The sequence below is a fragment of the Thunnus maccoyii genome, chromosome 2 (assembly GCF_910596095.1).
Source record: "Thunnus maccoyii chromosome 2, fThuMac1.1, whole genome shotgun sequence".
Taxonomy (NCBI): domain Eukaryota; kingdom Metazoa; phylum Chordata; class Actinopteri; order Scombriformes; family Scombridae; genus Thunnus; species Thunnus maccoyii.
This window is the reverse complement of record NC_056534.1, coordinates 8365019-8389619: the sequence shown is the minus strand read 5'-3', so window position 1 is coordinate 8389619 and position 24601 is coordinate 8365019. Positions and strand designations below refer to the sequence as shown.

General features: G+C 37.0%; 2 protein-coding genes and 2 long non-coding RNA genes across 4 annotated transcripts; 2 read left to right on the top strand and 2 right to left on the bottom strand.

The window, feature by feature from the left end:
* Positions 1-1806: 1806 nt before the first annotated feature.
* LOC121910161 lies at positions 1807-3826 on the bottom strand. Its single transcript, XR_006099607.1, has 3 exons — positions 3716-3826; positions 3393-3466; positions 1807-3026 (listed from the first exon to the last, which is right to left on the bottom strand). It is a non-coding gene; the product is annotated as an uncharacterized LOC121910161 (long non-coding RNA).
* Positions 3827-4649: 823 nt separating this feature from the next.
* On the bottom strand, positions 4650-10874 carry LOC121883923 (85/88 kDa calcium-independent phospholipase A2-like). Its single transcript, XM_042392375.1, has 11 exons — positions 10846-10874; positions 10281-10377; positions 9784-9966; positions 9287-9395; positions 8123-8239; positions 7476-7566; positions 6666-6736; positions 6386-6439; positions 6155-6305; positions 5070-5206; positions 4650-4825 (listed from the first exon to the last, which is right to left on the bottom strand). The coding sequence occupies exons 1-11, from the start codon at positions 10872-10874 to the stop codon at positions 4650-4652; spliced, it is 1215 nt and encodes a 404-aa protein (XP_042248309.1).
* A 3389-nt stretch (positions 10875-14263) lies between these two features.
* LOC121910166 lies at positions 14264-15871 on the top strand. Its single transcript, XR_006099609.1, has 3 exons — positions 14264-14341; positions 14438-14483; positions 15081-15871. It is a non-coding gene; the product is annotated as an uncharacterized LOC121910166 (long non-coding RNA).
* A 4545-nt stretch (positions 15872-20416) lies between these two features.
* Positions 20417-22213, top strand: LOC121883878 (sialoadhesin-like). Its single transcript, XM_042392346.1, has 2 exons — positions 20417-20561; positions 21804-22213. Exons 1-2 carry the CDS (start codon positions 20417-20419, stop codon positions 22211-22213), a joined length of 555 nt encoding a protein of 184 aa, XP_042248280.1.
* Positions 22214-24601: the final 2388 nt, after the last annotated feature.

The window sequence follows — 24601 nt, the reverse complement described above, 5'->3', positions numbered from 1 at the left end:
ACACTCATTTAATATTTCTTCCAAAACCATTATCAATTGTGCTCTACTTGGAATTGTTCCATATTGCTTTGGAGGATCAGCCAAAACTTTAAATACAACATATTGTAATATTATGTATTTTGTTTCTTTATCAGCTAAACCCTGGTCCTGTGTATGAAGACATCTCAGCTCAAGCAACAGAGCAGGATGACCTTCACTACAGCAGTATTAACTTCTCTAAGAACCAGACAAATCCGCTCTACACCACCGTCCAGCCACATCAGCCCCAAGAACAGGAGCATGTCCCTTATGCTGTTGTCCACTTTAGATCCAATACAACCCCTGAGTAAGCATCTCTTCATTACAACTGATTATATTTGAGGGAAATAAGAATTATTTGGCTTAGTACAGGTTGGACTATATGATATCTCAGACCCTACTGGTACTGTTTTGATAAAACTTGTGGGTTAGGTTCTTTCACTGTTGTGTTTAAAATCTACATTGATGATCACTGAACACACCAATGATTAGATTTTTAATAAGGACACATTTTTGTAAAGTTATGAAAATATTTCAGTCAGTGCAGCCCAGTAGAACACAATCATACCTGGTAATTATCTTGAAAATTACCAAAAAACACATCACTGACACTGACAACAAAAGTTTCTCAAAAATTTTTGCCTTTTAAATTTATTCACAAAATGGAAAAATTTGAAGAGCAAGATTCACTGGCAGCCATTATTAGAGAGCCATTGTATTAAATGACTAACTGTAAATTATTTTATATTGCTAGCTTGCTGTAGCTATGCTAGGTAAAACCAACGCACTGAGAAGCTACAGCCTTCTTTGTGGTTCCTAAAGCAAATTAGCTACTTTTTCCTGTAAAATTACCTTAAATTAACTTTCTTGTGCTATTAGTTTGTGTTAAAACTTATATGGGTAACAATACTGTATTTAATATGCTCATGTATGGTTCATGAAAAAAAACTCATCCAACATTATTTGTCTGCGTTGATACCTTTGTTGCCAATGAGTCATACTAATTAGCAAACTTAACTAACATTAGCTTCAGTGATCATATTTTGTATGTCAGTTTTTGTTTTGTGTTCTCTTGTTTATTTGTTTTGTTAAGAGCAGCTAAAGGTATATATTTTTCGGACATAACATTACAGCAGTTGCCATGGTGATAGCAGAAATTTTGAAATTGTCACATTATTGATTGAAAGGTAATGTTAGTGTCTTGCAAAATTTTGATTAAAGTACTATTGTATAATTGCTAAAACACATGATTATAAAAAAGGATATTGGACTAACCATGAAATGGTTAATAATTCATAATTACAGGTTTCATTTAAAGATGAAAATTAAATCAGAATTTTTTTGTTTAACACGATGTGACATTACAATTAATAAATGGTTTTACTTTCTCTTACAAAGCATCAGAGAATAATTAAAGCTTTTTAGCAGTTGTTGTCTTTAATGCTTTTCTTAAAGGGTCTTTCAACTAAGTTGAATGTAAAAATTAAATGCAATTGTATGTTTTGAGTTTTGATGGTGGGATGACCCTTTTCTTTACTATGGATTGTACCTTTAAATAAAGTTGACTTACTTAAACTGATGCTCTGAATTGTTCAATGGTCACACAGCATTTAATTCATAAAATAGGGATCTAATCTTACCCATGCTGAGTTAAATAACATGTCAGCTGAAAATCAAGTGCACAACAAAGAAACAAAACAGTCATGGACACAACTGAAGTCCATATTAATATATTTTATTACCATGTCAGTATACATTTCAGTATTTAATCCATATGCAAAAAAACATATGTAAATAATTTGTTACTTCTAGTTTAGGTTGTACAAACACCAGTGCAGTATTGTTTCTTTGTCTTTCAAGTAAGTTTATAATTCAAGTGTATAATTCCAGTTGTACAAGTACATGTTAAATATTTGTTCAAGATACCTTTATGAAAGGTTGTAACAAGTGTACAGTGTGCAAGCAAGTTAGCAATGGGAGTGAGGTTATGTTTAAAGTCAGTCTAAATAACCTATAAAAAGGCATGACAGTTTGATATGGAGAGAATGAAAGAAAACAGTACAAATTTGGGCCCCAGACACATAAGGCAGATCTGGTTCATCATCACCATCGTCCAAGCTGTGTTACAGTATATTGCAGATTTTGTTGCGCTACTACAGGGTCCTTCTGATATGCCTTAAGTAATATGTCTGTACATTGTCTTTGCAGCTACTTGGGTAAAAAAAAAAAAAAAAGAGGAACAACAAAATGAAGGATGACGAAGGGCGTTATGGTTTTATCACAACCAATGAGAACTGGATTCAAAAACTTCTCACGCAACACTATAGAGGGGGGAGGGTGACAGTAAACTGACACTATCACAGTCACAGTGTATACTGATCTTAGTATGATTTAGTTGGAACCACTTCCTCCTACAGTTCCCCTGTATTCACATACCAAAGAAGGGAAACTCCACACTCTATTTCAATGGTTTATATACAAACACGGTAAACTTGATAAGCTCAGTGATAAGGTCATAAGATGCTACATAACTTGTCTTCCAATAGGCGACATCCTGTCAGTTGTTTTCCTGTTAGATTTCAGTCTCTGCCATGTTTTATACATTTGCTATCGTGTACTGACATTTGAGTGTAAATATGAAAGTCACTGTGATCACATCGGCTCAAGGGGTTTGTCTTAAAGAAAGAGCACACCGACATAGACATCATAGTTTCGATTCGAACACATGTCTCACTAATCTTTGTGCGTCATCCAATCACTCTTGTCTTTGACTCCACTCAAAAGACTCTCCTTTGCTCTCCTTTTCTCCATTTTGCTTTCACATTCCTTTCTGCTCTTATAGCCCCATCTTCATAGCCTTTCCTCATGATTTTCGTGTGCTTTCAGTTGTCCATTAGCACTTTTGCCAGGGATTGGAGGACTTCTCTCTTCTCATAAAGGTACATTTGGGTTTCCCACAGCATGTCCACCAGGACTGCGTCACTTACTTCATCAGCTGGGGGCTCAATCTGTACAAAAGACAATAAATAAATAGTGAATTTTACATAGTTTTAAAGTACATTAGAGATAATAGACCAACAATGAATACTATAAATGCCCATTTGACAAACACAAACAGAAACAAACTTGATTAACATGCATCTCAGCCTGTAACGATGTGGGTCTCCCAAGCTGAGCTTCACCCGAGCTTCAAGCCAGATGGTGTTGGTTGGTAAAGTTATACTGTCTATGATGTTATAGAGCTGCAGTGATGTCTAGTTTAGGCCAGGAACATAGCAGATAATCATTTACTCTTGGCCAGCTGGAGTTAAAACAGAGAGCAGAGACAGCAGTAAATAAAAAACTGAAGTGCTGCAGATTCATGGTCAGCTGACCTGTGGTAGATGGTGTCGATCATTTCACACCAGGCTCTTGCTCTGTCAACTGCACAGCCATCAGAATCTCTACACTGTCCAGTCAGAGAGAGAGGAAATATTAGAATTAGAGACACTTTCTGAAATGTTATTGATACTGGTTGTCATGTTCAAAATATCAGGAATATTAAAAGGCTTCACAAAAAGTGGAGAACACAACTCTGGCAGGATGAATTCATATGAAAAAACATATAGTTTCAGCAGCGGATGATGAGCATTCAGCACTCATTGATTTACACAAGGAGCAAGGTAAATTTAAAAACAGGTGCTCAAACTATACTCACAAAGTCCACCAGCATCTTGCCCAGCTCTTTGGCTCCTACAAAGCTCTTGGCCAGCTCCAGAGGGTTAGAAGGCCGGAAAACATCCACAGAGCTCACAACCACCTGAGGAGGTTCACCTGGAGACACACGGGAGCACAGATACTGTACAGCTGGAGGAGCAGGAGGAGTTTCTAAATTTAGTTACTCACAATGAGTTGTGTTAATGTTTTTTGTTTAGTTCAGTGGTCAAAGCAAAGTACAAACATAGTAGGAGTTAGTGATGTAAATCACCCCCCCCCCCCCCAACAGCAATTGAATCATCATCCTCTAATCTATGCAATAATAATAATAATCAATAGTTTTCCTATTGTCAACAAATCTCATGTGCAGAGCCAAACCAACAATGAACTGATCCTACTTACAAGTATTGTGTGTTTATCCAAAGCCTGATACATCTTAATACTCTGAGCTCCCCTGTTGTCATTAAAAACACGTCATATTGACCTTTCATCTTGACGTGTCATCATCTCTTGACTTTGCACTGAAATTTACAAAGTCAAGAGGTTGTGACATCTAGCACAACAAGCTGGTGAAGCACTGTAAACAGAGTCACCTTAGCACAATGCATTAGCATGCATCACGCTCAGTAGGACCTGCATTACAAGGAACGTCTCTCCTGAGACTGAAAATGTTATCGCTGTTATTAATCTTTGGAGCCATTTCTAAACAAACTACAGTAACTATTGCCTTCGGGGGGAAGGAACATGTCACTCACAGCGGTGTGGCTCATTGACATGTTTTTAATATTTTTTGGAGAACAACAGAGGTCTATGGCACAGAGGAATATGATATATTAGGCTTTGGATACACAGACAATACTTGTAAGTAGGATAGGTTCATTGTTGGTTTGACTCTGCACATTAAAAGTAATCCAAAAATGTATTCTGGATAATATTTATACGTGAACAAATGGGAATTTGTGAGGTAATTTTGTGACTGACCAAGTTAAGTTCTTTGTGAACCTGTCCCTTTGTTTTTCACTCACAAACACACCTTCAGCTGTCACCTTCCTACGCTTTCTGGCTGGCTCCACTGTGTATCCTACTATCAACACATCCTCATCCTCCCATCCTGTAACAACAACATGGTTGCCACTCAAACAACACAACACAAATGGACTTCTCAGGCTTCGTTTTCTAAATAAATATATAATCCTGAATGAACTGAGTATAATTTACCACCATGTGTAGAGTTAGAAAATACTTTACTATGTCACCATCTGGTGGCGACATTAAGGACACTGTGGCAGACAGCAACACACACCACCAACCACCATTCATAAAACATTTGAGCACTACTGCAGTAGGTCTAGTACCTTGTGGGACAGTGAGAGGCTGGAACGTGGCCGTGGTGGCATACGGGGGCTCTCTGTGGATGGAGGGAGGGTCATAGTTCCTGAAGATGTGCAGTTCTCCTGGATGTCTGTCAGCCAGAACACTGGTCACCATCACCCTGTACAAGAGCAAATGTATGAGTGAAAAGATAATACAGTAGATGTGAGTTTAACATAAAAGGTGAATTTTAGTCAGATATCTCAGCTTTTGTTCATAATAAAAGTGTTTGTCAAGACATTCTGATCTAAACCTGAAAAACCAGCACTTTGACACCAAAAATTGCTCATTTACAGATTCTGGATCCTCTACTACTAGTTTTTAGCCATGCTAGCAGCATTGTTCAAGGGATGGTGAGGTCTGTCACTCATTCTTTCTTTCTCTCCACTTTGGTCCAGAATGAAATATCTCAATAACTACTGAACAGATTGGCATGACATTTTGAACAGATCTCCATTGTCCCCAGAGGACGCATCCTACTGACTCTGGTGATCGCCTGACTTTTCCTCCAGCGCCACTATGAGGTTGACATTTTTAGCTCTACTGTCTCTACTGCCTTTTTACACTTTTCTGCCTATTGCCTAGTGGACACATTTAACCCTAAAATCCCCTTCAGACTTGTGTTAAGACATAAAAATGTGTCTGATGTGGTTAGAAATTCTTAAAATGACATCTACTCTTTCTACCTCACTGAAAAATCCAGACTCTATGAATATGCAAATATTTTTTTATTTCAAGACGTCTCCTACTTCACTGAAAAGTCCATTCTCACTGTATGTGCACTGAAGGTTTCAAATCTCCTCATCACACTTGTGTAAGTTGCATACTGGACCAGAATTAGCAAACTAGTTGTGATGTCACAAATTATGCTCATACGTACACAACTTCTCAGTTAACACAGAAACTTTCCAGCTTCAGCAGTTGAATGTGACAACAGTCTTCTAGTGTCAAACTCTGCACATACATCATTCTGTTAAGTGAAGCTCAAACATTCAAGTGAAGTAACAACGACAAAAACATATTTCTTCTAGGATGAAAGGACTTCAATAAGTTTGACATGAACAGTTACCTGGGGTATTGGACGTCTGTCATCTTGGTGTTCTCTCCAAATTCTTTCTTCAGGAAATCCTCCAGTGGTGCTGATTCATAGGGTCGTGACCCTTTGAACACCTGCTCTTTCATCCTGAAGTACAGGCAGCGAAGGTACTCCATGGACTTTCCTACACATTGAAGAGACGCCATTATTGTTTTGATGCTAGGGTATGAAAACTCTTGGAAGCAGAAAGAAAAACACACTCACCGTGGATTATAGCGAGGGCCAGAACTTTTTTTACACCAGAACTTTTTGTCTCATCTAAGACAGAAAAACATACAATTAACATGTTTTCACGTTAAAGTAATAATAATATATTTTTAAAATAAACAACTTTGTTATTATTATTCATTATCCTTTTGCTACCACATAGCCAGATGCGCAGAATTCATGGAAAAAATATGAGACAAACTTTACTTTAAAGCAACATTATACAACTATTTACCTTAAAATAACAGTTTCATAATCATTTTGATGGTACACTGACTTGTAATAGAGAGAAAGGTGCCTCTTTCATTCCCACTCCGCTCCCTGAACACCTGTTCTTGCACAATGTAACTTGGGTTGAGCGGGTACGATCCCCCACAAGAAATAGTAGTTACCTGGATGTAACTCCAGTTCTATGAGTAGGTGAGTGTTCAGCTAATAAGCGACAGCTGGCGTGCCTGATGAGCCCTTTGGTGAATTATAATCACCTGTTATCTCACCAATATGTAGCTATATAGGTATCAATAGAATTAAGTTACATACTAGCGGCCACCAGACTGTATATTCCGTGGTGTGTGAAGATGATGTGGATCGCAGCATAAGTCAGTCAGTATAACGCTAGCTGTTAGTAGTTACATTTTAGCACACAGGTGCTGTGGGTTCAGACAATCATAGAAATAAGATCAGCCAGAGGCACAGCGAGGGATGTCACAACAGTAACACCGTGTCTAGACCGCAAGTGTAGCAGTGAGCGCTCCGTCTGTGTGTCTACACTGGAGACGTTCTGTGTAGACACACAGACGGAGCACTCACTGCTGCTGCTGCTCTGCTAAACGTGCTGCTCATGTCACACTTGCAGTCTAGATACAGCAAGTGTTGAAGTCTGTTCCCCTTCAAATAGTTTTCCCTCATGTTACAGTAGTGCGGTATCCTCACTGCTCAGATATCAACAGAATTAAATGCACCAGCATCTTTTAACTACCACTTGTGGCAGCAGAGGCCGCTGTTGCTGCTGCTCAGCAGAAGTTACATAATCTTGCTTTAACCATGAAAAACAGACGGGGAACTGTGGAATTACAAACATACTCACTTCCTTTTCCCCGTTTTGGGCCCGTCCACTTCAGATGTGCCTCTGGTCATTGCAGTGACTGCAGCCCCCACGAACATGATGTCCTCAAACCCTGTGAGCCAATCATAACAGCTATTGGTGTGGGACCAACACATGGCAACAGTATTGATCAAATTCATGTACAAAGGATGGAAAAGGAAAGGGGTCACTGGGTTTTCTACAAGCCACAGGGGAGTTATACCAAGAATGTCAAGCAGATATGCGTGCATGTTGCTTTTATGTAAGGATACTTGCTTTATCTTATTTAATTTACAGGAGCTTCTTACTCTCATACTGTCACATTCCTCAGCTCAGATTTCTCAGAAAATTCAGATCTTGTTGGGTCACTTGTGTACTCAAGTCATAATTCAAATCTAGCACTAAAAAAATAACCTCTTTCTGTTAAATACTTTCCTCACATTCCTTCTTTTTGTTATTTGGTATTTTAAGGATTAAGGATTATTCGAAAGTTGCACACAAAACATTTTTTTCACTAATCAGCAAACTAAAAAATGTAAAAAGTTATAGAAAATGTAAAATAGCTCAAACAGAGACATATTCTGTAGATGAGAGAAACATTGAAACAGAGTGCAGTGAAGGGGAGGCAGAGGATGGGACGTTGGTGTTACCTATGCCTGGAGGTGGGGCCTTGTTGGAGATGGGGGGAGGACTGGCAGGGGAGGGGGGGAGGCACCGCTGGACCCCTACACTACACAGCATGTCCAGCAGTATCTTTCTATTCGGACCTTTCGTTTTAACGAAAAAAAACACACACACACACACATGCACGCAAATGGAGTTAGACATGCACAAACACCACAAAAAGCAGAGGAGAAGAGATAGAGGGTGATAGATAAGAGACAGAGAGAGAAAGCAAGAGTGTAAGCAGGATGTTAGCAATTATCATGCATTTACAAAAATCAATAAATGACAACAAACTCCATTTACCATAATTTCTGCTTCAGAGCATCGAGTATGCGGTTTCATACACATTTGTCTCCATGTGAAAACAACAAATATGCTCATATAATCATCTTGTTTCAATAGGCAGACAAATCCAGTAGAAACAATGCACAGACTTTTATTAGAAATCACTGAAATGTCAAATTATTTTGCCTTTTGCATGGCAATGTAAATGTTGTTCAGCTTTTGCAACTGAAATGTTTTGTAAGTGCTGCCCTCTGCTGTTGAACAGGTAAAACATGTGCAGATGGAGAAGGAGACTGGAGCTACATCAACTGAGAAGTTTTCCACAAAATCCCCTTACAGATCAGAGAGCGAGCTCTGAAATCACTGAGTAGCTGGAAATGATCAAATCAAAGCTTTATACATATGCTGCAAATGTACAATGGAGTGTGTGGTGTTTTTACATCATCCATGGTAAAGTTGCATGATGCACCTTTAAAAAGAAATGCTGCAAGCTTTGTAACCATGCTGCTTCTAAACAGTCACAAAACAATGAATTAGTAGCAAGAGCGGTACAACTGGTCTTTATATTTAGAGACAAGGCACTAAAGATTGTTTCATTATATCATAACAACCATTTTCATGCATTGGCTTTACCATCTACATTGGAATACATGCTGTTAAATGAGACTATGGGTTAACATGTTATAATCTGATTAAACTAGAACAAACAGGCGTGTTAGGTCAGTCACATTAAGTTCTATAAATATAACACAGCTTTTCACTGTCCTAACTCAGAATTCCTACTCTGTTCCTTATTTTCCTGATTCAACTTCTGTATACCTTACAGTTGATATCTCTCTTTCCATCCATCCTGTCTCTCTTACCTTTGCTGGTGCGTGCAGCGATCAGTCCAGGCGTTTCTCCCAAGTCGTTGTGGATCTCCACATCAGCACCAAATACAATCAGAGCTTTGATCAACTCCATGTGGTCCATCTAATTAATGAGCACAGTGTCACACAAGTGGTGCATTATTATTATTATTTTCAAAAAAAAGTCTGCATTTCCATAGCAGAATGACAATATCCAGCTCTCTTTAATATATATCATTGATGTGTGATGTTCTTGTAGTGTAAGCATGCTGCCCATTACAGAAAAGCAGATCTGTGAAGTTTGTCCTTATGTGTAATGCAGCCTGATTTCCCTATTGTTTGGGATTTTTAGGATAAATCTCCTGTAATCTGAGTCGTAGCTCTTAGTGTTTTCTCCTCATACCGATACTGTGTTGCCACTACTCCTTTCATGAACACTTTGATTATCAGTAAGATTATTGTTTTCACCTGGAAGATAAGAACAAGGCAGGCGTAATATCTCGTACACTCACCTTCATAGCGAGGTGCAGAGCTGTGTTCCTGTCTTGTCCCTTCAGGTTGGCGTTGGCTCCGTGGGTGAGTAACACCATGGCTGCCTCAAAGCGGCCCTTCTTGGTCAGAATGTGGAGGGCGCTCTCCCCGGTCTTACTGAGATAGTTCACCATACAGCCATGCTCCAGCAGCAAACGACACATCTGGCACAAAGAGAGGAAGACTTTATTAAATGGACAGAACAACAGGACTTCTCCTGTTACTTCTTCCTAAAGCCTAACTTGCATGTCTTGGTGTGGGACGCCTCAATGACAGGCCAGCATTTCTGATTGGAAGCAGTGACATAAACTCATACAGGATGAAATTAGTTTTGTAAATGTTGTTCAAACTCGGGTTGCTTGCTCACAGAGGTCATCAAAGGTCATAGATCCATTATTCTCCTATCAAAGCTTCAACACTTTGGTTTCTCTAGAGTCAGACTACTAATTCTAACTACAAAACACTTGATGTTCCTCACCTCAGCAGTTTTGGCCCAGTGGAGAGGCGTCCCACCATATACAGAATCCTCAGCCTGGAGCTGGCCTGGGTCTGCTTTGAGGATCTCCTCCACACACCTGACAGAAAGACAAAGAGACTAGTCACATGTACTATTAACTTTAAACTATAGACTTTGTATTCTGGGAGTTTAAAACATTAGCTGAAGCACAACATTCAATATCTCTAAAACTGCAAAAAATCCACTCTGTTTTTATTTTGTATGCTGACAATTTCAGTGACCTATTTAAAAAGCCTCTATTTCTTAAAAGCACTGTCCTTGTTCTGTGGAAAAAGCATTTAACAACCTCTACAGATTCACTTCCGACCAAATATATTCTGATAATTCGGATACCCAGTACCACTCCTATACATTTATTGGATGTAGTGCTTCAGAGATGTAGTCTCCAGCATTATGAAATAGGTTTGCTGTTCTTATACCAAAGTCAATACACACTGGTCCTGTATGCATAAGTTCACAAGACTAGGTCAAAACCTGGTGTATGGCTGGACCGGGTATGAAACGTTAGAGGGATTTTAACTTGTACGTTGCCTGGTTACCATCAGACATGAACATTGCTTTAACTTTATTTATTTGTATTGCACTTTTCATGCAGTAGTTGTAACTCAATGTGCTGTACACATAAAAAATATTAAAAATACTTAAATACATTGCACCAGATTTTAGGTGTAGACTATATGGTGCTGGTGTGAGAAGGGTTGAGTTACGATTATTTTTTATATGTTTTATATTATTTCACTTACCCACAACCTAAAATATAGTTTTAATACAGTAACTGTCAAGTTACTCATTAATGCTAAGTATAAATAACCCTAATACAGTGTGTTTCATGTGTGTAAAGTTTGTATTCATACATTTATTTGTTATATTGCTTTTGTTTTATTTACCATGAACACAGAAATGCTTTATTTCAAAAAACAATGGTGTAACTGTAAGTGACTCAGTGACTCAGTGATGGACAGACGCATTTGAAGTCTGTGAGTATAAACCAACTTACAGTCTGTTATTACTGTTATATTATAGGATGGCACATTTGTCTTTAGTTTGTAAGCTTATTGGGCAACATGAAATATATTTCAGAGGTGTCAATTAAACCTCATTTTCATTTTTTTTTTGTAGTGTTATTAATCCATTATCTGACTTATGATTTAGTCAGTGATGGAGGTGATCTGCTGGTAACCAGTGTGTCTTATTAAAGACAACATGAACTGCTGATTAGTGTTTGAGTTGATATGACTCGCTTGTGAAGCTGTAAATCACAGTCTGTATAACGACAACACATAATAATTACACAATAATTACACATTAGAAATTTAAAAATACTTAACCGTTTCATTTTAGAGATTGTGTCATGAACATATACACATTATTACACTAACCACAAATATCCTGACTTACTATTTAGCCTACAGTAGGCTTAGTATGTATGATGATTCACTTCCTGAAAAATCCCCAATCACTATGCTGATGAGGGTCTCTGGGTGTCACAAATAGGCAAATAAACCAAAAGTTGCTCTGGAAAGTAGGGTTGGTCACTCTACTCTGTGATGCAATAATGATCTTGCAGATATTAAAAAGTTGCTTTCACAACTTGTGGACACTAGATGTCCCTGTGCGACCCTGTCTGATCAAAGAGTCAATGAGGGGAAACAGGAGCATTTTCTCATCATAAAGCTATTCATAAAACTACAAATTGGACTACAGCTATAAATTGATGAAACCATTTCTTTCTACAACACTCAACTGTAAAGAACAGAAAATTTAACTGAATTTACAAATTGCCTTAGACTGTTTTTTCTGTGACTCTGAATGAACAAAGGTGCCTGTGAGGAGTGTGCTCTTGTCAACTTACTGCACATGCTCACAGCAGAAAAATGCACAAACCTTCAAAACTGAAATAAGATTTAATTTATAATATATGACTTATTTTTTGATAAGGTTTGTGGTCCACCTCAAGATTTTATGTGTAGTTTATTTGCAAAAATAACAAGAATGAAAAAAAAAACATTATGCATTAAAGGAGCAAAAATAGATTGTGCTGGTGAGATTTTAAAAAACCCAAAAGGGCTCATAAAGACAACTCACCAAAATGAAAAAAAAACTGCATCTGAAGTTGAAGTTCTGATGAAGAAAATAAAACATACATACTATGACATATATACATATATTCAACATATACTGTACATTGAAAACTGATATACACTATATTTTTCTATCTTGATGGAAAAAGAAAAACTTGATCTGTTTTTTTCTTTTTGCATTTTCCAAATTGGATAAAATAATTGATTGAAGATATTTAAAGACATTGCAAAAGAATGACAATGGTGGAAACTGAATGAATAGTCATTCGGACATTTAACCTAAAAACTACTGTAAGTCTATTCAGTCTGTTCTGTCTATTTCAGGTGTTGAGGATAAGAACTGCTCAAGTGTGAATTATGTCAGGAGGAGGATCTGTGCTCTGGAAGGCTCTTCAGTGAACATTTCAAGTAATTACTCGTATCCTAACAACCAGAGGCCCAAGTCTAAATTATGGTATAAAATAACGGCAGGTGGTGAGGAGGAAGTTGAAAAGGTGATTGAGCTTGCAGGTCGTGTAAAGTATCATGACAGAGTGAATAACCAACACATCCTGAGAATCAAACAGCTGAAGAAGAACGACTCTGCAAAATACACATTCAGATTGGGACAACATCATGGAGGACGGAAACAGTCGGATTTTCCTGGAGTGACTTTGGTTGTCACAGGTAATTCTTACATTTAAATGCTTTGTAATGATGCAGATTGCAGAGTGGGTTTGTCTAAAAAATAGAAACAAGAATGATTGATTGATTACAGTGCTGTTTTGTTTATTTTTCCTTATTGGAATTTTTTTTTCCTTATTGGAAAAATAAACAAAAGCTGCAGCTGAAATATCAATTTGTCTAGTTAGGTGATTAAGGTAATTAAATACCAGAGACACAGTATTTTTCTTGCAGTCCAACTGTCTTTAATAAATCAGTAAAGCGTTTGCATACGAGCTCCCTGAGCTGTGCAGCAAGAGGAACACCTTGAACAGCTCACACAAACACTTTATACTTTCAGCCTCCACCCAACACAACTGTTAACAGACACACTTTGTGCGTAGTCAAAGTGCGTTGTCTGCAGACACCTGTTTCCTGTAAGATAATCAATAACAATTGCATATATTGTGTCATGCCTGTCTTGTACAATTTCCAGTTTGCATTTTGTTCATTTTTCTAACTATCACTTCTTAGAATCAGAGTCAACGTGTATCATTCACTTCAGATAACCTTTTCCATTTCTTCTTTCCTAACAAACTAGACATTAATTTGCCTACATTAACAAGGTGCGAGACATTTTACTTAAAACAGAACAATGTGATTACGACATATAAACGTCAATATACAAGGTCAAGAGTGCATCATGTTATTTAAAGACAAAATCGATCAGTTGATCACACTTCTACACTGGATTAATGATCATCAAAATACAATAATATAGTAATTTCTCTAACAGTACACTTCTAATATCATTATTTCCTCCACACTTCCTCCACCAATGTTACAGGTTTGACAAATGAGGAATTTGGTCATTTAGGAATAAGGACTTATTATTTAGGTTTGATGACTTATGGATATCTTTTTCTTTACATTTACTGACCAATCTAACCATTTTTCAGGCCTGAGAGTGAAGTTGCATCCTGCTGTGGTGAAAGAGGGCCAAAGAGTCACACTGACCTGCATGACCAGTTGTCCTCTGACTGACAACACAACCTACATTTGGTATTTGAACAAACAACTTGTGAACCTGCCGCACAACAAAAGCAAACAACTGGTACTAGACTCAGTCAGCAGTCATCATGCAGGAAACTACTCCTGTGCTGTGACATCTCACAAGAACTTCAACTCCCGTGAAAGGACTCTTACTGTTGAAAGTAAATGCACATTTGCTGCAGCTGCAGGAGCTGTTGTTGCTCTCCTAGTTATAACACCTCTTTTTGTCTTCTTGTGGATTAGGAGGTAAGCAAAACCCTGCTCTGTTGCAAGAAATTACATTTAATTTCTAACCTGAAATCACTTATTCATGTATATATATTCATTTGTTTCACTATCTAGGAAAAGAAGGACTTCAGGTACCGAAGCAACAGTCAACATGGAGCAGGTAAAGAACAGAAATTTCAGAAACATTTTGCACAACGTTTAATTTTTAAAGTCAAAATTACGTTAAAATTAATTTTCACTGAGAACTCTGTATATATGTCCTTGGTATTTGTTTTGACTTATATACTTGTGTACTGTAAATACCAAAAAGAAGAAATTCAATTCAATTGTGCCTTAATAGTTCCCCCCACATTAGTGTTCTCCAGCTGACAACGATGGTTTGGTAATTTGATTGGTGCAACATCTGTGTGAGCAGGCACTAAAATGGTTCATACATTGTTAGTCCTTGCTAGTCATTGTTAGCTGTTACTTGGTCCCATTTGTGATTTGAACACTGCTTACAGCACGTTACTCACTGATTAAATTCATGGGGGGCTGCTGACATTAAAGGACCCATTGCTGTTAGTTTCAACTTATAGTTTTGACAGTCTGGTCATTTTCCATCACCATACTGTATATGGACCTGTGAAAAAGAGACAGCTAACGCTAACTAGACCTCCTCCTTTTAATAATGTGGGACAAACACAGCACTGAGTGTGCAGAATGACTCAGCAGGAGTCAATGTAAACTAATATTATTTGTCTTGTCTTCTCATCAGTTAAACCCTGGTCCTGTGAATGAAAACATCTCAGCCCAACCAACACAGCAGGATGATCTTCACTGTAGCAGAGTCCACTTCTCTAAGACCCAGACACATCCTCTCTACTCCAACGTCCAGCCACACCAGTCTAAAGAACAGGACGATGTCGCTTCTGCTGTTGTCAACTTTAGACCCAACAGGACCCCAAAGTGATCAACCATTACAACTGATTCAAGATCCACTTAGTGACCTTGCTCATCTTGAACAGTACTATTTTCAACAACCCTTCAATACACATATAGTGTTGGGGTGTATCTGACACACCACAGGTCTGATGTTAATAAATCTTGGTGAGATGTTTCGCAGTGGGAAACCTTTCTGCCTGATATATGCCAGACTTCAATGTCACATTTCAAGGTTTCTAATCTCTGGCACCATTACACTCCACTCCACGTTTAGCATCAGTTACCCAAAAGTACTGAACACTTTGAAACAGCAGATCAAGTGTATCTGAAGACTTTTTCACATTTGCTAGAAAGAAGACAACACTTGTAATATAGAGAATAATTATTGTGATACATATGTGTTTTGGCTTGTGTCCCTCATCAGTGGAACACACAGAGAACATTTAAATGAGATGAAGTATGATGTAAATATTTGGACCACATTTTCACATGCTGTCTTGCTTTGTGCAGATTTTTAGATTTGTTGTGGATTGTTGACGGACATGTTGCATCATTGAGAACAGAATACTTATAGTAGATTAACCAATGGCATTGCCAGACCACAATGCAATGACATGTAAGCTTATTGAAACATTTTGTGGTTTTTTTCTGGTGTGCTTCATGTTGTATTACTGTGCTTTCTGTTTGATTTGCAGTTATAACTGTAAAAATGCTTTTGTAAAACTCATTTTGCTCTCAGAAACATGTTCTACTCTGCATGTTCTGCAGTGTATGATATGATCATAAAAACTATGTCTGCAGCTTCCTCTTCACAACTGTTTTTTTTCACCATGAAACAAACACAGACAGTCTCACACCTCTCTGACCAACACTGGCAACTTTGACACCTTTTTATGATAACTTGATGCAGCTGTACACTGCTGCATGTTACATGATGAGCCGATACATTACTTAAAAAGAAGAAACAATGACACCTTAAAGTAAATATGAAGGTTTTCCATGTAAAAATATGACATCAAATAACTAAACAACTGCTGCACTACATAGATTGTTTATCTGAGGTTTTACTATAAACTATTTACTATTCTCTATAAACCTGCTCTTAATTTAGACTTTTCAATTACATTTTTTATGAGCTTCATAAAGTCAGCAGTTATGATGCAGCAGATACAAACATTGTTATACAATCAACTTATAGACCCAGTATTGGTGCCAACATTAATGTTGTTATTTACACCTGTACTTTTTCTGCTTGAACAAGTCAAAGTGTTTGCTGTGAAAAAGGTTCACTGATTAGAAGCAAGGGACTAAAACAACCATGTTGTTGGCAGAAATTGGATGTGTGTTTACTGGTTTCAGCCCCAACATCTCAGGTATAAATGTTTATCCTCTCTGATGTAATGAATATTTACTGTAAACTGTAAGACATACACATAACATTTTTAATGGAATTTAAGAGTTATAGTGTGGACAATTTGTAGAAAACTGCAGATTGATACAGAAAACAGAAAGGATGAATAAAAAAAGGCTCTCAAGATTTTCACTTCATCTGGCAGAATGAGCTCTTCAGATGTCCTTCATGTACAACATATTATACTATTATAAGTCCTATTCTGCATGCTCTGCAGCGTTTTAAGTTACCATAAACTTCTGCAGTTTCCACCACAGAATCCACCATCACCGCCAATAGACAGCTTCACATCTCTCTGTTCTCACTTCAGTAGTTTTTACAACTTTTCAATGAAAATATAATGCAGTTTAACACTAAAATATCTGGCATGAAGAACCAATACACTATAAAAACAGAAAATAAAAATAATAATTGTGATGAGATACAGAGTAAGAAATATAATGACATCCATAAGTTAAAGTCAAAGTCTTCTTTCTCAAATTATGACATCAAATAAACACTGCACTATGTGAGGTAGATTCTCTAATACAGGTTTGACTAAGAATAACAATGAGGAAGCAAGTGAATTTTAGGTGTCAGAGTTTCATGCTGTACATCTGCCCGCAACTCTCACATTGACCAACAGTCCATTCTGTCCTCTAAAGTCTTTACTCTGTAAGAGGACTGTTGTTGATTTTGATGATTTATTTATAGTTTTACAGCTTCACATCTCTCTGTTCTCACTTCAGCAGTTTTTACAACCTTTCAATGAAAATATAATGCAGTTTAACACTAATATATCTGGTATGAAGAACCAATACACTATAAAAACTGCAAATAACAATAATAATTGTGATGAGATACAGAGTAAGAAATATAATGACATCCACAAATTAAAGTCAAAGTTTTCCTTATCAAAATATGACATCAAATAAATACTGAACTATGTAAGGTAGATTCTCTAATAGAGGTTTGACTAAGAATAACAATGAGGAAGGAAGTGAATTTCAGTTGTCAGAGCTTCATGCTGTGCATCTGCCCGCAACTCTCACAATGACCAACAGTCCATTCTGTCCTCTAAAGTCTTTACTCTAAGAGGACGGCTGTTGATTTTGACCATTTATTTATAGATTTGATGTTTAATGAGCTTTCATAAACACAGCAGGTGTGGTAAGGCCATTAAAAAAATAATGTAATCAACTTTGTGTTTAGAAGCGGAGGGACTACAACAGCCATGTTGTTGGCAGAAGCTGGCTGTGTGTTTATGGCTTTCATTCTGTGCATCTCAGGTATGAATTATTGTTTATTTCTTCTTATAAATGACCGTAAATATGATATATACAATATGAGATTATTAACTGTAATCTGTAAAAGAAATAATGTTTTACTTGATTATTGGAGTTAAAATGTGCACAACTTGAAGAAAACTGCAGATTATACATCAAATGTCCTTAATTTACAATATTTCATACTATCAATATTTAGTGATTAGTACTAGAAGAATGTTATAACTATGAATCAATGCTTCTGTTAAAGGGGTTCAGGGACAAGCCAAAAGTATCTGTGCCTTAAAAGGTTCATCAGTGGATCTGCCCTGCTCAGCTCAACATCCCACTTCAAGCAGTAAATGGTTCACTGCACACTGGGATGGCTCCAAGTCTGTTCTCAAAGAGCTGTTTCCAGATGGAAATCGTGTAACATACAACATGTCTGAAGAGAGTCATCCAACTCTAACAATAAATGATCTAAGAAAGAGTGATGCAAAGGTTTACTGCTGTAGAGAGAATGCAGAAAACCCACAAGACTGCAGGCAAAGTGAAATCTTCCTCCGTGTTACAGGTACACTGGTTTTCACTAATGTATTACTTTAAGAATGAAATCAGAATATGAATTCTTACGTTATTCATCATCATCTCAGACCTGCAGGTGAAGGTGATTCCTGCCACAGAGGGACAGACAGTATCACTGATTTGCAAAACCAGTTGTCCTCTGACTGAAAACCCTGCAGCCTACATCTGGTACAAGAACAGAACGTTTCTCTATCAGGACTGGTCTCCCTGGTACCAACAGCTGGTCAGCAGTGAGGAAGCAGTCAGATACTCCTGTGCTATCAAAGACTACAAGCATCTCAGAGCTCCTGAAGTCTCAGTGGGTGAGTGACAACATTTGGCTCCTTTTCATGTTACAAAACTTCAAGTTAAACACTTTCAAGAATATTTTTACTAGTTAAGCTTTGCCTTAAATTATAAAGCCTATGAAATACTGTAACTAAGTGTTTACCAGTTAAATTACTAAATGTTATTTGTTTTTGTTCAGATTCTGTCACATCGACCTGCTTTACTGTGACCTACGCTGAAGGAAGAATGTGTTCTAAAAAGCAGACATCAGTGGATGAGTCCTGCTCCATCACATATCCCAGAGGTTAACTTTCTCCAAACATCCACAAACATTTACACAAACACCACTCCCACCCCCCACACCTAGAACACCTTTAAAACAATATTTTAAGAACAGACATCTAATTGACCATGAATCATTTATTTTCATATCAATATTTTCATGTCATATCTTTGCCTTCTTTCTTTTCTAATTTTACTGTTACTGACATGTTTACTACAGTTCTACACATTCTTCTTTTCTGCACTAACAACACTTTAATACTTTTGTGATCAATATATTATTTTTATTTAATTCAACATGACACACATAAACTGTTGAAAAATGTTTTTAACATCTCCTAACAGAAGTAAGTCTACAAAGGACTCCTGCAGAGGTGAATCATGTTAGACTGACCTGTAACACCAACTGTCCACTGACTGACATCCAAAGTGCCTATAGATGGTACAATAACAGACTCTTAATGTTTGAGAAGAAACAGCAGCTTTCAGTTCCCAGCCCCTCTGCTGATGTCTTCTCCTGTGCTGTCAAAGACCACGAGGATCTGCACTCTGCTGAAGTCTGTGAGTATAAACCAACTTACAGTCTGTTATTACTGTTATATTATAGGATGGTACATTTGTCTTTAGTTTGTATGTTTATTGGGCAACATGAAATATATTTCAGAGGTGTCGATTCAACCTCATTTTCATTTTCTTTGTAGTGTTATTAATCCATTATCTGACTTATCATTTAGTCAGTGATGGAGGTGATCTGCTGGTAACCAGTGTGTCTTATTAAACATGACATGAACTGCTGATTAGTGTTTGAGGTGTTTTGACTCACTTGTGAAGCTGTAAATCACAGTCTGTATAATGACAACACATAATAATTACACAATAATTACACATTAGAAATTTGAAAATACTTAACCATTTCATTTTAGAGATTGTACCATAAAGAAAAATTAAATGCAAGCTTCAGTAAAAATCCAAACAATGTTTTACATTTTTTGTAAAAGAGCCATATAAAATATTTAAAGAGGCGTTTTAGCTGCTTTCACATTGTGTGATATTTCCTGATTTGCAGAAAACATGATTTATAAAAAACACCTGAACTTCTACCACAGATTTTTTTATTTAAGTATTAGGCAAGGCTACTTTAGCAGTTATTTAGAGTGACCCTATTTTAAGTCTTTAATCTATATTTCAGGTGTTGATTATAATAACTGCTGGAGTGTAAATTATATCAGAAGGAGAATCTGCGCCCTGGAAGGCTCTTCAGTGGACATATCAAGTGAATATTTGTATCCTGACAACCAGCAGCCTGAGTCTAAAGTTTGGTATAAAATAAAGAGAAGTGGTGAGGAGGAAGCTGTGGAGCTGACTGAGGATGCAGTTCGCATGCAGTATCTTGACATGAACAACCAGCACATCCTGAGAATCAAAAACCTGAAGAAGACTGACTCAGCAGAATACACATTCAGACTCCTAAAAGATGATGTAGTACGGAGGGCTGATCCACCTGGAGTGACTTTGATTGTCTCAGGTAATTCCTGTCTGTATACTTTTCAATAGAGACTGTGCTGCTCCCTCACCATGTACTAACAGCAGTCAGTTGACTTTACCCTTTAATGCCTACAAGAGGACTAAAGGCTGGTTCATGCTTAATATGATAACACTAACAAAAGAGTAGACAGTCAAAACGATGTAACTGTAGCTAAATTAAGTGCACACAATAAGCTGTATGCAGGGTTGTGCACCACCTGAAATTCATAAGAACAAAGTGTAAAGATGCATCTGTGTTTTGTCAAAATCAGACCAGTGATTTCTTAAATATCACACAATAAATCATTCACAGTGAAGCCATGGTCTAATTATTCACAGTTTTAAGAACTTTAACAGATAAATCTTAATTTCACAACTTTGGCTAAATTAGGAGCCTGTATTCTGTCTACTGCCTCAATGGTCTAATTAAAACATCATGCATATTTAAATGTGTCAAATCATTGTAGAAGTTGTATCTCCACTAAAACAGTGTAGGAGAGAGTGAGAGCTCAACATGCTGCAACTTCAAAAAAATGCATGTAAACAGGCAAATGAAGAAAACATGTTCACCACTTTGACACACAGTATAAAGAAATGTGCTTCAAATACAGGAAACACAAGCAGATAAAAGGGAAGTTACTGAAATGAAGAAGTGTCTGGGGGACATGAAAAACTGATGTCAGGACCTGCTGTCTGGTGTTCAAAAATGAGCTAACAATGTTTGTTTCAGTTTCAAATTTGATTTTGTGTTTAACCTACAAGCCTATTTACTACTCTGTACAGTTTGCATTGTTTATTTATTTACAGTGTATTTCTTTATGTTACATATGTGTCAAAAAGTTGAAGATCTTCATTTGTTTGTGTTTTAATAAGTTGCAGTGCATTGAGCTCTATCAGCCACCATAGTTAGAGAGGAGATCAGAATGGATGGATGAGCCTACAAAGGCTGTGACTCTGACACAGGAGTCTGTGCTTCATGTCTCATCTTCTACAAAGCATTTTTTTAACCATGATGGTGATTTTAACTAAGAACAGTAGTTTTAGTTACCTAAACCTGTCTGTACCTTAAACATTGGAGTGGCAGATTAGAAAACACTTACTGTATATGAGTTGTTTTTTTTATCATCATGTCATCTGAGTTGTTTTGAAGGACAGTGACAAACCTAGTTTGTAATTCAGGTATGAGGACTTTTGAGATGATACGTCTCTTTTACATTTACTGACTAATCTAATAATCTTTCAGACTTGGAAGTTAAGTTGCATCCTGCTGTGGTGACAGAGGGCCAGAGAGTCACACTGACCTGCAGTACCAGCTGTCCTCTGACTGACAACACAAACTACATTTGGTACTTGAACAGTCGACCTCTGATGGTGCCAGAGAGCCAAAACAAACACCTGGTTCTAGACCCAGTCAGGATTCAACATGCAGGAAACTATGCATGTGCTGTCAAAACCCACCAAAACATCAACTCTGGTGAAAAGACTCTCACTGTCCAAAGTATCACAGGAACATCAACAGCAGCAGTTGGAGTGGTTACAGCAACAATTCCTGCAACTGTTGAAGTTGTTACGGCAACAACTCCTGCAACTGTTGGAGTTGTTGCTGCTCTCCTGGTTATAATACCACTTACTGTCTTCTTCTGGATTAGGTGAGAAACACTGAGCTTTGTTTCAGAGTCATGACATTTACACACTAACCTGACATCATCTATTCATTTTTATATTCACTCATTTCACTAAGCAGGAGAAAGAGGTCCTCCGGCCGTTCTCCTAGACTTGAAACATCAGACAATATGGAGCAGGTAAAATAAAATAATTTAAACAATTCTGCTACATTACATAACATTACTGCCCACAACCCTGTTTAAATGCTTTTCTCACAGGTTATTTCTTTACTAAACACTGTTTTATCATTATTTTCAGTGTTGATAATTCTCTTGGAGAAACCCTAAATGGGGAAAAATATTTTTATTGTTATTCATGAAACTGTGACATAAAGATACCAAACGTCTGTTGTTACAATCATTTAATATACCTTCCAAAACCATTATCAGTTGTGCTCTACTCGGAATTGTTGCATATTTCTTTGTTATGGAGGATCAGCCAAAACTTTAAATACAACATAGTGTAGTATTATATATTTTGTTTCTTTATCAGCTAAACCCTGGTCCTGTGTATGAAGACATCTCAGCTCAAGCAACAGAGCAGGACGACCTTCACTACAGCAGAATTAACTTCTCTAAGAACCAGACAGATCCGCTCTACACCACCGTCCAGCCACATCAGCCCCAAGAACAGACGCATGTCCTCTATGCTGTTGTCCACTTTAGATCCAACACAACCCCTGAGTAAGCATCTCTTCATTACAACTGATTATATTTGAGGGAAATAAGAATTATGTAGCTTGTTACAGGTTGGACTATATGATATCTCAGACCCTACTGGTACTGTTTTGATAAAACTTGTGGGTTAGGTTCTTTCACTGTGGTGTTTAAAGTCTACATTGATGATCACTGAACACACCAATGATCAGATTTTCATGAAACTTGCTTAAAAGGTTACTAGAATGTAGTTAAAGATTGTGAGACGTATGACGAGACTGCATCAACTGAGAAAAATCGCTTTTCTTGTTTATTTATAAATAGCCTATTTTGAAACATAATGAACCCTCATTACACTTATTCTTTTCTTTTTTCTTTTTTTTCAGGTAAATGGCCAGATGGTGGATCCCTAAAATTACACAGCAAACAAAAACTTCAAGAGAATGAATGTAACCTTCCTTCATGATGTACAAAGGGATATGTTTCTGGTCTTACATGAGCGAGCACCTCAGGAGCACACTGGCAGTGATGGACATCCATAGAAACAAGGACCTTTTACAAGACATCCTGTTAAACCATTTTAACTCAATACAGTAATTTCACTATTGCCATGAAATGTTGAGCAGACTTTCATAGTGTCAACATACAAGAGTTGGACTACCTAATGCTCTTCAATACACAGAAAAAAAATCCTTTAACCACTTCTGTAAAACATAATAAGGACACAGTTTTGTAAAGTTATGAAAATATTTCAGTCAGTGCAGTCCAGTAGGACACAATCATACCTGGTAAATATCTTGAAAATTACCAAAAAACACATCTCTGACACTGACAACAAAAATCAAAAATTTTTGCCTCTCTTGCCTTTTATATTTATTCACAAAATGGAAAAATTTGAAGAGCAAGATTCACTGGTAGCCATTATAGGAGAGCCATTGTATTAAATGACTCATGGTAAGCTATTTCATATAAATATGCTAGCTAGCAGTAGCTATGCTAGGTAAAACCAACGCACTGAAAAGCTACAGCCTTCTTTGTGTTGCTAAAGCAAATTAGCTACTTTTTCCTGTAAAATTACTTTAACTTACTTGTGCTATTAGTTTGTGTTAAAACTTATATGGGTAACTTTTGCTGTATTTAATATGATAATGTATGGCTCATGAAAAAAAACTCATCCAACATTATTTGTCTGCGTTGATACCTTTGTTGCCAATGAGTCATGCTAATTAGCAAACTTAACTAACATTAGCTTTAGTGGTCATATTTTGTATGTCAGTTTTTGTTTTGTGTTCTCTTGTTTGTTTGTTTCGTTAAGAGCAGCTAAAGGTATATATTTTTCGGACATAACATTACAGCAGTTGCCATGGTGATAGCAGAAATTTTGAAATTGTCACATTATTGATTGAAAGGTAATGTTAATGTCTCGCAACATTTTGATCAAAGTACTATTGTATAATTGCTAAAACACGTGATTATAAAAAAGGATATTGGACTAACCATGAAATGGTTAATAATTCATAATTACAGGTTTCCATTAAAGATGAAAATGAAATCGGAATTTCTTTGTTTAACACAATGTGACATTACAATTAAAAAATGGTTTTACTTTCTCTTACAAAGCATCAGAGAATAATTAAAGCTTTTTAGCAGTTGTTGTCTTTAATGCTTTTCTTAAAGGGTCTTTCAACTAAGTTGAATGCAAAAGTTAAATGCAATTGTA